This window comes from Lissotriton helveticus, chromosome 7, assembly GCF_964261635.1.
Source record: "Lissotriton helveticus chromosome 7, aLisHel1.1, whole genome shotgun sequence".
NCBI classification, from domain to species: Eukaryota; Metazoa; Chordata; class Amphibia; order Caudata; family Salamandridae; genus Lissotriton; species Lissotriton helveticus.
The window spans coordinates 1,820,560,514-1,820,573,612 of record NC_136068.1 but is presented as its reverse complement, the minus strand read 5'-3'; the positions used below and the strand labels follow the sequence as shown (position 1 = coordinate 1,820,573,612).

Sequence of the window (13,099 nt, the reverse complement as noted above, 5' to 3'; positions counted from 1 at the left end):
ATGAATTAAAATTTGAGTCAAATTGACTGCATATATTTGAAATTGTATGAGATAGCATAATAGACATTAAATTAATTTAGTCACAACTACCTAAATCAAGAAACTCACATATTCATAAATTCCCTACGAAGTCCTTTACCCTAACTGCTGCCAACCGACTGCTAGATACTCAACTAACTACTATAGGCCTTACTTGTTTACATTGACAGTTGTTACTTTTTAAATGTGTGTATTCTAACTTCTTGTCTATTTGACATTTCTAATTTTCAGTCTAACTGGTATTCAAAAACACTGATTTTGGAACAGCTTGATTTGAACCTCACCATCTATTTAACAAGTGTGAAAAATTCTAGAGTAAAAAATCAACACTGAGAACTATTACTTATTAACCAACGCGGACACATTAAACGGAAAACACATGTGCTGTGTAGGTGAACATACCAGGTCCTTTGTTCTCTGAGGCGGCGCAGTCAGTGCGGCTACACCGTTCCATCCCCTCATCAAGCATCTCTAAAACTTCTGGTTTGGGAATGTGGTATCCTGTATAGAAGAAACATAGGATGACATCATACGTGGGGGACCACTCCTACATGCACCAGTCCTTGTCAGAAAACTCAAGGCAAGGTAAAAGCACTCACCAAGAGATGTCATGGTGTCATAACTGTCCTTCATCACCGCCTTGTAAAGTTCCTTCTGGTGCACATCCAACTCCTTCCACTCTTCCTTCGAGAAGAAAACGGCAACATCTGCAAATGTCTGAAGTATCTGAAAGAAGACAAGCTCACTGTTTCACCAGGTCTAGCACCAGGCGTGATCAAAAGGCATGGCAAGCAAACCAATGGATCGCCGGGTTCATTAAAACTCAAGGTTCCGGCACAAGATCCCCAAGGCTTCTGGCCTCCTTGGATGCATACACTGCCTCAGGATCGTGGTGAACATTACTAACAGTAACGCATTAGAAAGTTTAAACTTTAATCAGTTCATTATGGTGGAATGATCAAATAATTAAGAAACATATTACAGGAGATGGAATTCTTAGCTGCGATATCAAAAACTGTAATTTGAGAAAGCAGAATATTTGTTGTTGTGTGCTTGGCCACTATGACACAGTCATTAGGCACAAGGAGGGGAAGCTTAGAATGCCCAAGGCCTGTCCATTACATGAAGATAATGCAGTGTGGCGCAAAAAATGTAAATGAGAAAGACGTTTGATTGATAAATACTTCTACTAAAGTAATGTGAAGAAAAACAGACAGGATAAACTAAGATACATATACACACACAATCCTTCTAAAACTAAGAAAATTACATCCTGGGGAGACAGTATGAAGTAGGGAAGTGCAGAATGATGTGTGCTGTTACGTACCAGCTGCATTAACAACAAGCATTTGCAATGCAATAGGTCTCGCAGCATTAAAGTTTGAGTTACTGGCATTGTAAATGACAATGCTTTGCATTATTTTTTTTTTAATTTGCAATTGGTATATAAACATTGTTTGTGAGTGGTTAGCTGTTGCTTATGTTAAGCTAAGTTGGCAGTAATATAGAGTGCTAGTCTTGCTTGTTATAAGCATGCTGATTTAAAGCGCTCTGATACCTGCGGGTAAAGTTTGCGCTATATAAAAGTGAAAACTAATAAATAAAAAAAACAAGAACGTTCAGTAATACGTGGCTGGTGAATCCAAGCCTGCAATAGCACACACAAGTGTGCACTCGGACACAGTTAAAAAAAGCAGTAACCTACAGCAATGCACAGTCCAGGATACATCATTTTTGCGGTAATTCAGCTCGAGAAAAACGAAAATGTGCAATAACATGCAGTCCAGACATCCCACAGACTGCTTACAAGCACTGACAACCAACAATGTACAGTGGCAAAGATTCCATTCAGCGTACAATCAGCTCACAAGCACAGTCAGTCAACACTGAGTAGTGACAGTCTACAGAGTACACAACCTACTCACATACACGGATAGCCAACAATGTGCTGTAGAACATAGTCCAGACAGCCTACAGCCACACTCACTTACAGCCAACTACGTGCAGTGACAGTGTACACAGCCCACAGCATGCTCACACGCATAGACAGCTAACTATATGCAGTGACCCCCAGCCCAGACAGCCCTCAGCCTGCTCACACGCATTGACAGCCAACCATGTGCGATGAAGCATAGTCCAGACAGCCCACAGTGCACTCACATGCACGGACAGCCAATAATGTACTTTGGCACAGTGTACACAGCCTGCTCCAAAGCACAGACACCCAACCATGTGCAACGAAACACAGTCCAGACAGCATGCTCACATTCACGGACAGCCAATAATGTACTTTGGCACACAGTGTACTGTGTACACAGCCAGCAGGCTGCTCATACGCAAGGGTAGCCAAATATGTGCTATGTTTTATATAGCGCTGGCTAGACCCTGCTGGCTTTACATACGGTAAGCATTTTTAAATAGTTAAATCAGTTAAATTTTACAGTGATATAAAATAAACACTAATGCTTAATAAGCAACTTCAGTCAGACGATGATGCCCCCCCATCCCGTGGACAACTCAATATAAGACAACAGACGCTTAGCGCCAAGAAGCATTTCCCACGCCACGTGGTGCAATTTAGAAACGTGCATAAAAGAACGAGTCCACCATTTAGTAAGCAGACTTTTGTCCCGATGAGTGTAGAATATTTTATGAAATAACGTGCCACGCATGTCATAGGCCGCACACACTCCCTATGCCAACCTTCCATTCTTCACAAGTCAGGCTGCGCCTTGGAGAATCATTCCCCTGGCACGCCCCTGATGGCCGGAGGGGGCATCATGGGATGTGGGAAGAGAGAGCGGTACAGCTGAGTGTTTCTAGTGCCCTCAGTGATCACCTGCTGTCACTTCAATGCCACCCGTGCACACCAACTCTAGCCATAAACAAACAGGCTCTAAATAGTCTGTCCTTTGGTTGCGATGCCACCACATACCACCGTGTGCCCTCTCCACTTCAGATTGGCAGCGGTGTGGGGCACAGCGCCTTGTCTCTGTGACCCTGCACGGTGCAGCTGTCATGTGGTTGGGCGGGTCGTGTGGTTAGGCGGGTCGTAGGCCAGTAAGCCGTGCAGCCGTGCGGAAGGGCAGGGCGGGAGTGTAGCGCTGTGGCACTGTGACTGTGCAGCTGCTGTGCTGATGCTGGGTTACTGTGCCAGGCCTCAGGACAGTACGAGCCTCTACTACGCAGAGGAACAGTGCGGCCCAGGATATAGAGCCCTAGCTGTGTGACTGTGCAGTGTGCAGCTGCAGTGTGGACTGTAAGCGACTGTGATACAGTACCCTGGCTATGGGACAGCTGGGGTGTGGTTGTGTGACACTGCAAAGCACACCTGATGTTGCCTAACGGCCAGAGCTGCCGATTTTGGCGCTGGGGACCTGGTTCGAGTCTCGGCTTCCTCTAGCTTCCTGTGATGCTGGGCAAATCACTTAAACTCACTGTGCCTAACAAAAATGAATGTGTGCTTGTGTAACGTAATTGGTGCTCGGGACCTTGAGTGCGAGTGTGATGGTGAGCGTGAGCCTGGGCTCTGAGGTGCATGTGGCTGGCGATGTAGTGGGCTGGAGCACATAATTGGAGATGGAAGTGTAGAGTTTCTCCTGGCGGCGATACTTTGGGCGCGCAGAGCTGGACTCATTCTGCCTGCACTCGTTCAAATTACATCTCTCTGAATCAGTCCGTGTTGATAACGTAGGTCTGTGAAATTAGCACTTCGCGATCCCCCTGCGTTGCGGGACTCATTTAAAGCAATTTCAAGGGGCAATTTGTTGAATCAAATTTCTCATTAATTTTTCGCATGCATTTTGAAGGCCACGTTGTAATGCAGGGAGTTGAGTGGAAATTGAAATAACCCATGTAAATTTAAACTAGAGCTACAGCCAGTGAACGAAATATCTTTCTAATTAAATTACGGAATCAGAAGAATCATACTTAAAAAAGAATACACAGATCATCGCGGGAAGACGAAGGCATGGCCGCAGGCCACAGTGGAGGGCTTAGAGAGGAGCAGACAGGGAAGGGATCCGAGGAGGGCATGAAATGAAGGTCCCCACGAAGAGCACCGGTGCAGCGAGGATGGAAGCGAAAAACAGAACTCCTGTGCAGCTCTCCTAGTCAGGCAGCTTGCTGAGGTCCGTGAGCGCCTCGTGACCCTCAGACAAGGAGAAGGAGCTGTTGGCCGGAGCAGAGGGAGGTGACGCCGTAAGTGTCTGACTGCTTGAAATCCAAACTCAGGGCGAGACACTGGCACTAGAAGACGGTCTTCTAAGTGGGCAGGAGGAGGGGAGGAAAGCTCGACAACAAGAGTGTAGGACAGGATTTCCTCGCACAACCGCACTACGCAGCAGCGTCTGTCTCCAGTTACATACCTGTTTGCTGCAGTCTTTACTATTTAGTTCAACCTGTGTAAGTGGGATGTTCTAGAAAGTACCATCAATCTGCCTGACAAGAGAGATGCACCCTTGACATACAAATAATATTGCTGGCGCAGTGGATGGAAGTTGCTCGCTTCTTGCATTTTTTTCTTTTGAATGTTAGCAGTAACAACAAGACGTGCAGGGCGAGTGCCGGTCCGGCGAGAAGGGGCGGGACTGCAAAAGCAGATTCCGACACACGCCTTCGGATTGGGCCGCGCGACGTAACGTGAGCCGTCTATGGTAGAAGCTCACGCGCGCGACCCGATCCGAAAGCGCGCGTCGGAATCCGACGCCGCCATAGGGAATGCTGGCCGCGCGGCCAGCTCTTGTCTCCCCTCGTCGCAACACTTTCTTTCAATAAGGTTTGTGCTCATCAGTGCCTGCCCGCTTATCTGCGCCGCCCGCCGCTCTGCAGACTCCCCCTGCATTCCGACCTCGGTCACGTGAACACGTCCTGAGGCGCGCAACGCGATCCCATTATTTCTGAAACGCTAAAAACTGCAGAAGTTCACGCGCGCAACGTTATCCTATGGGACAACGCGATGCGCGCGGCCAGGTCTTGTCTACACATTCCAGCTCGTTATGGGCTGACACGACAACTATAATTCTCTGGCGAGAACGCGCTTCGCGCGTTACTAGCCAAGACCTCACAAGGAGTCGATGGACGGAGCGCTGAAACTTTTCAGACACTGCCCCCCAATCACAGATCTGGGTTGAATCCATCATCATTCTTTATCTCACTTCACCACGTCAGTTCAGACCCAGCTATATGCAAATCAGTCTTGACCCTGTGCCTCATGGGAACAGTCCAGCCCGAACTGCCAAGCCAGGTCCTCCCTGGACCGGAATCAAGCATCCTAGGATAAATATTTTTGCTGAAACCCAATTTCCATTGATTATGGTCTATACGCTGTATAGTTTTATCTGTAAAACTGCACATTAGTAGGAAAGTTTGTAGCCCTTTCAATAGAAAATGTGTTGTTTGTAAATGACAGTATGCTATCACATAATACTTTAGTAATATGTTTATTATAGATGAGTTTTCAAACGTGAACTAAGAAACATTCCTGCCCCTGCCCTGATGACAATGTTATTAGTGACCGAAGAGGCAAGTCAGGGGTCATGTGTACCCTATATGTGGGCTAGATTCTATTTGTACATGGAGCAAAAGTTGAGTCTATTATATCAAACAAACAGTCTTTTTTTGTTCAGCGTAAATGCTGAATTTGCATATTTTAAGTTGTTTTCACATTTGATAATGAAGAAAAAGGCGGCTCTGAAAAATAAAGTATTTATCTAGGATCACAAAATTTGAGACACACTTACGGGTCAAGTATATTACAGTTAGGTTGAGTGAATTATTCAAGTCACTAGACCTGCAGGTCTGTTAATAGTTTTATGATTTTTCCAGACCTGGAGCAGGAAAGTAGAAAGACAGATACTTTGATAGAGAGATTATAGCTGTAGAGAAGGAGATGTTCAGGATGGCAACAGAGATGCCTATATCTGGGGGAAAAAGCAATTCCACCTCCAGCTATATAGGATTATTATCACGGTTCCCAAAGAGCTTTTGCATGTATTTGGAAGACCAAGATATTTTGAAATGGTTTGTGAGTTTTGAGGTTGCTTGTAGAGCACAGGTTTTTAATGATGTACCAGCCTGATTTTTTGAGTCACATTGAAAATGCAACAATAAAGAGATGTTTAACTACCTCTGGAACTCTGTGGATATATTTGGAATTAATATTGTAAAAGTGGTGCACCTCCGTTTGCTTTGTTTACCTAATTTACATTGGTTACCTGTAAGGAAGCGTAATATTTTTAAGGCCCTGTGCATCGCATACAAGGCTCTTCATGGCTCAAGTCCAGCATATCTTAGGGAAACCCTCAGATGGTATGTGCCTAGCAGAACTCTTCCTTCAAGCTCAGCCAATAATGTGGCTGTCCCCTCCCACAAGCTTTCCTCTTGCGGAGGCAGGAGTTTTGTTATTTGCACTGCACGTAACAAACACTCTCCCTTTAGGATTGAAAACAGCTCCACCCTCGCTTTTGTTCTGAAAAGCTTTAAACACCTGGTTCTTTAGCCAATAGATTTTCGTTTGCTTGTAAGATGTAGCTTCTTGGCTTGTCAGCTAATATCATCGGTAAGCTGCTCAATAACCTGGTCACATAGCGCCATGACGCATCCTGGTATTTGCTTGCACTTCACAAATATATAAATCAAATTCAGCCCAGTGCTTATTTTTGTGTGCGAGAAAGTACTTTAGTCACACAATTGTAATACATACTACACATTAAAGTAACCATATACAAGTGAGTGATCCTAAGCACTATTTGATGTCGGTGCTACACCCAACGAGTTCCTTCACTGTTTGTTCTCTTGCAGGTGCGCCCCCAGATTCTGGGTTCTCCTTGACAGTCAGAAGTAGTGTGAATCAAGCTCAGGTGGAGCTTAATTAACCACAGTTCAAAAACAAGCATTTGCAATGCAATAGGTCTCGCAATTACTACGTTTGAGCTATTGGCATTGCAAATGAATTTTTATTTATTTATGATTTTGTTTTTAAAACATAAATAAAAGGCATTGGTATTGATAATGTCAATTGATTAAATGTGCGTAAATGCGCAACCTATTACACAGCAAATGTTTTGTTAGGTACGGAGAGATTAAGTGGAGGGGTAGAAGAGGAGTAGAGAGGTAGAAGAGGGGTAGAGGGGTAGTAGAGGTGTAATAGAGCGTTAGAGGGGTGGTAGAGGTGTGGAATGGTGGTAGAAGAGTTGAACTGTAAAAGAGTGGTAGAATAGTAGGCGGGTAGTATAGGGGTAGAAGAATGATAGAAGAGGGATAGAGGTGTAGAAGGGGGTTATAGTGGTAGAAGAGGTGGTGAGGGGTAGTATAGGTGTAGGAATGTGTTAGAAGAGGGGTATAGTGGACTGTAGAGGGGTAGCAGGGTAGAAAGGTAGTAGAGGTGTAGAAAAGGGTTCATTTGGTGTAGAAAAGCTGTAGAGAGGCAGGTAGAAGAGGTGTTGAAGCGGTGTAGAAGAAGGGTAGAAGGGTGTAGTAGAGGGTTAGTAGAATGGTAGAGGGGTGGTATAAGAGGATAAAAGTAGAAGAGTGGAAGAAGAGGGTTAGTAAAGGGTTAGAAGAGGGGTAGAGTGGTAGAAGAGGGGTAGAGTGGTAGAAGAGGGGTTGAGAGGTAGAAGAGGTGTAATAGAGTGTTAGAGGGGTGGTAGAGGTGTGGAAGGGTGGTAGAAGAGTTGAGCTGTAGAAGAGTGGTAGAAGATTAGAGGGGTAGTGTACTCACAAAGAATTTCTGCTGTCAAGGTTGCAGAGAAAACAAGCATTGGCATTGCCAATAGGTCTCGCTTGTGGGACCTTATAAGTATTTAGTTTTGCAGCACAATATCCTTGTTGCACCAATGATATTGTGCTGCAAAACTAAATACTTATAAATAATAGTAAAAATTAGTGTGGACGAAGTTACATAAATTAAAACAAGACGGAATGGAAGGCAGAGAAGGGGAGGGGGAGGAGAAATGCGACACGGCGGGCAGGGGAGGGGGCCGAGTGGGGAGAGCGGCGAAAAAAATGTCAACAAATGCGTGCGCCGGGAAAGGAAGGCAGAGATGGGGAGGGGGGAGGGGAAATGCGACACGGCGGGCAGGGGAGGGGGCCGAGTGGGGAGAGCGGCGAAAAAAATTTCAACAAATGCGTGCGCCGGGAAACTGAGCCATGACTAATTAGGGGAGGAGAACCTAACCCGCTTCCATCCGACAACCCCAGGCGTCCAATGAAATCAAACCGGCCGCAGAGGCTGATGGGCGTGTGGTCGGAAAAGACTGTGGCTGGCTTCGGCGGCCATGTTGCCTGTCTACAACCCTGATGCTCGGATGTTCGAGCAGGCGATCGTAGTAAATTCCGGCTAACTGTTCTGTCTGCGGAAAAATGCATACAAAGTATTGCGATTAAGTCGAACAATATTGGCATCATTTATTAAAAGAGCAGGGCGCCTTCTCCGTAGTAAAAGAGTACAAGAGGAAGTAGGTTGAAGAAATTATACCTATTCCTACAGTAGGAACTAATAAGGGTGTTAATAGGGTGTAATTTAATTTTAGTATGTTGGAATGGAATGGAAGGCAGAGAAGGGGAGGGGGGAGGAGAAATGCGACACGGCGGGCAGGGGAGGGGGCCGAGTGGGGAGAGCGGCGAAAAAAATGTCAACAAATGCGTGCGCCGGGAAAGGAAGGCAGAGAAGGGGAGGTGAAATGCGACACGGCGGGCAGGGGAGGGGGCCGAGTGGGGAGAGCGGCGAAAAAAATGTCAACAAATGCGTGCGCCGGGAAACTGAGCCATGACTAATTAGGGGAGGAGAAGCCGAGAAGCCGCAGAGCGCACGCTGGGCGAAGCCCTTTGATGTGCTGTGCGGCGGCCGTTAAAAAAATGCAATTATGAGGGAGGGAGGCTGATGCGCGTTCTTGTTTGATCACGTGATTCACGTGTACTTAAACAAAACCGCAGCAGAAAGCCCTTGGTTTGACGAGGATTTTGGCTACTTGAATTCTCGCTCCGCTCGATGCGCTTGCGCGCATCGATAGGTCGCGAGACCTAAAAAACAAAATCCACAAAGCTCGGGCACACACTGTACTCACTCTCTCTAAACCTATGTTCTGGAAATATGAAAAGACGCTTGGCACTTCTTTAGAAACCTGTACTTACTATTGTACTACCTGTTCCCCTAATGTTCTCACTGTACTTAACGTAGTAAAACAAACCATGAACATAGTTGCAAAAAGTGAAAGTTTAATTGTAAAAATATTTTATAACTACTAAAGCCTTACATGGACAGATGATACATTCAGTTAAAGTGCAAGTAACTACATTTTAAGTCATTCTGGTCTGGCCTAGATAATCATGAGTCTACTTGCCATCTTACGGTTTGTTTACACCTGACCCGCTGTTCGTGGTTGTGTGTGGTTGTGGTTGTGTGTGTGGTTGTGGTTGTGTGTGTGAGGGCTCAACAGTAATTGAGATGATTCTTTGTGAAGGCACTTTTTACAACAGTGAGGGTGATTTCTGAGAGTTAGTGAAAGAGTCAGTTTGTGAGAGAGTTAGTCAGTTAGAGTGAGAGAGTCAGTCAGTGAGAGAGTGAGAGTCAGTTAGTTATTGACAGAGTGAGAGAGTGAGAGTCAGTAATAGTGTGTGAGAGAGAGTCAGTTAGTGAGTGAGAGAGTCAGTCAGTGAGAGTCAGTTAGAGAGTGAGAGAGTTAGTCAGTGAGGGTGAGAGTTAGTCAGTGAGAGTGAATGAGAGCGAGAGCGTGAGTTTGTTATTTCCTGAGTGAAAGAGGGTGAGTTAGTGGGATAGTAAGTTAGTGTGAGTGAGTCAGTGTTTTTGCGAGAGTTAGTCAGTGTTTTAAGAAGAGTCATTCAGTTAGTGAGAAAGAGTCAGTAAGTGAGAGAGATTCCATTAGTGAGAGTCAGTGAGAGAGTTAGTGAGAGTCAATCAGGGAGAGTTAGTTATTGAGAGAGTGAATTAGTGAGAGAGTGAATTAGTCAGTGAGAGTGAGTCAGTCAGTTAGCGAGAGAGAGTGGGAGAGTCAGTTAGTGATAGAGTGAAAGAGTCTGTTAGTGAGAGTCTGTCAGTGAGAGTGAATTAGTGAGTCTGTCATTGAGAGTGAGTGGGAGAGGTTTGTGTACTGTATACACAGGTCAGATGCAGTGTGAGAGGTGTATGCAGTGCCTATATATGTCTTTGATGTATTGCGAGTAGTGTTTAATCAATGCAAGGTCAATAAAGTTATTTCAAAATCACTTTGCTTATTGTTTTTTTTGGGGGGGAGGGTGTGGTGTATCAGTTTTTCTGATTAATATGAGTTGCAGTGTAAGAGGTGTGTGCAGTGCATACCCACTGAAGATTTAATGTGCGATGTATGTGCAGTGTGGATAGACCTGAAATTCAATAAGATGTGTGAGGGATATACTTAAAAGTGTATTAGGAAAGCTACGTGCATTATAAGGAACAGACCAGAGGTGCAGTGTTAAAGGTCTGTGCACTATGACTAAAATGTGTGAAGTGCATTGGAAGAGCTATATGCATTTTTATGGAGTGAGATAATGTTCAGTATGAAAGGTATCTGTAACGTCGGCATAAATGCAATGAGTGAGAGTTTAGAGGTGCATTACAGCACAATGTTCTGCCGGAGGGACAAATAATACTTTGCACTTGAAACGGTAGCTGCAGTCTCAACTAACTTGCGATGCACCTGATAAACAGTCTAGCTTTCCTTTAACCCTATAGTATATTTGAAGCAGAACTAAAAGTTAATGTAAAAAAAAATTTTTAAATGGCAAGCAGAGAAACTATCGAGAATGTGGAATTTTTTTAAAAACTAACATGGAATGCTTTGGCATGCATTGACACCTTGTTTCAAAAAGACTCACAAGTGTAGCCTCCATCCAGTCTGCATTGGTGTGAAACGTTGGAACAGGTACTACCTGTAGTTAGATGGGAGACTGCCGTAGCTGAATAAAAACAATGGTTTCCTCCTCGTAAAGATCAGTATCAGCATTAGGAGAGGCAAATGTGGCGCCAATGCATCGGCACATATGGGTGAAGTTTTAAAAGCAGGACAGGATGTTTGTATCAGTGAAAAGCAAAGACCGAAATAAAGATGTGCAATAAGAAAGTCAAAAACAGTAATTTGTAAAAAAAAAAAACATAAGTATTGCGCTCTCTCTGTGACGTGATTTTTATGTCACAATGCTCCTAATTTGTTATGCCCTGCATCTCCACTCTTAACCAGAAAAAGTAAAGAGAGCTACTTGGATGTTTTTTTTTTGTTTGTGATCACTTTCTCGCCCGCTTTGATGTTCTCAGTGGCCGCGCCGCTCACTGATTATAGGAGTGTTACTTATATAATGCTGGCCAAGCTTCAAAGCAATGATGTGCTTCTTCTGCGGGTGTTACAGGGTCTGCCAATTAACATTATCTTGGATGGAGGATGCATTAGGGTGCAACTCTTGGATGGAGGATGCATTAGGCTGCAACAAGCATTGGCAAAGCCAATAGGTCAGGGCTTTGGGACCTATTGGCTTTTCGAATGGTTTTAGCCATGTTGTACAGCATGCTGTGTAGCATGGCTAAAAAAGGGAATTAAAAAAATGTGCATCGTAAACAAACCCAAAAAAGTTGTGCAAGAAATTGTTGGAAGCAACACATAGTTGTTATACTCACAAAGGGCAGGGAGGTTGCAATATGGGTAAGGCAGAAAAAAACCAGTAGCGTGGGGGTAGGGAATTGGCTAAAGGTATTATGAACAGGGCAGCAAATGTAGGCGAGAGCGCAATGTAGAGCTTGGAGGAGAAGCATACAGGCAAGAAAACAAAGTAGGGGAAAAACACATTACGGTGCCGGGAGAAACACGTGTGCAGAGAAAGAGCAACACACCTCGAAGGAGCAGAATATAATGATAATTGAGGCGAGTGGTTCTATGACTTACAGAATCTTCGGATGGCAAATGGTGATCACTTTCGCGGCTTCTTTGATGTTCTCAGTGGCCGCGCGGCTTACTGAGAACATCAAAGCGGCAGCGAAAGTGATCACGCAGGCTGACAAATGGTGGGTGCGACCGGCACACAGGCACTGTACCCGATCTGCCTGTAGACTTCGGGAGCACTTTCAAAAGCCCCTTACTAAATATCTCGCATAGCATCGCTTACGCGATAGCTAGGCGAGACCTAATGAACTCAGACTTTTTATATTATCCCATTCTCTGGTTACATGAGTTTTCATGAATCCTTTCTACACACTTGTGCATTGGAAAGAACCTCAAAAAACAGGCACATTTTGGTTGGAGTTCTTTAGAGCCTGGAGCGAGCCACATTTAGTAGAATGTCTGTCCTGCTGTCCTCTTGCAGTTGTGGAGCAATCTCACATGAGGATGAGGTCGAGGTTCTGGCTACGATGTCCTGGATAGCACCGCTCCGCCTTAAAAGGGGAAGTACATTGATAAGGGATCTACAGCCTGTCCAGTCTTGACTGTCCATATATGCAGTCTCAGAGAGGTGTCTTTTGCAATAGGCAGTTGCAGCCGTCATCCAATCTGGGTGCTCAACAAATTTAGCTCCAATTGGGCCTTCAGCAATTTAGAAGTTATAGAGACACCTGGACTTTCAATAAGTCGATAGGTGCTGCACCGACTGTGCCATCAGCGAATCGACGGTTGCAGCCCTGGTTGAGCTTTTAGTATCACAGTCCCTGCCAGAAAGCAAGGCAAAATAGTATGGGGGCATCAACAGGCACTAGGGTCCTTCCAGATCACCATGTTACAGTCAATCTTTATCTGGGTGCCACAGCAGCCGCATAGGTGCTTAATCGTGCTCTTTCCAGGACAGTGTTTCCTTCACTAGCGCCTGGCAAGTTTATTCCCTCTCTCAACAGGCAGGAGGCTTCTAGGCACTTCAGGGCAGGTACACAGCTGCTCCAGCATAGAATCCAGACTTCAGGTGATGTCCGCTCACCTCTGGGAGACTGGCTGTCAGGCAGGCGCCAGCCCTGGTTGCACAGTAGTCCTCGGAGTATTCTGCAAAACACTCCCTTCCTTCTTCATAAAAGACTTGGAACCGGAACGAAAAAGGCTGATTAAAA

The 13,099-nt window shown here is 45.1% G+C and overlaps 1 protein-coding gene across 2 annotated transcripts in view; it reads right to left on the bottom strand.

The window, feature by feature from the left end:
- LOC144770805 (uncharacterized) overlaps nt 1-13,099 on the bottom strand; it is a 63,997-nt gene that overhangs the window by 48,718 nt on the left and 2,180 nt on the right. The window contains exons 2-3 of one of the 2 annotated variants that reach the window (XM_078655570.1): nt 639-765; nt 442-540 (exon numbers count right to left, since the gene is read on the bottom strand). In XM_078655570.1, coding sequence (XP_078511696.1) covers nt 442-540; nt 639-765 — 226 coding nt within the window. Of the gene's footprint in view, nt 1-441; nt 541-638; nt 766-13,099 lie in introns of those variants that run through there. The other variant, XM_078655571.1, reaches the window with a different exon arrangement.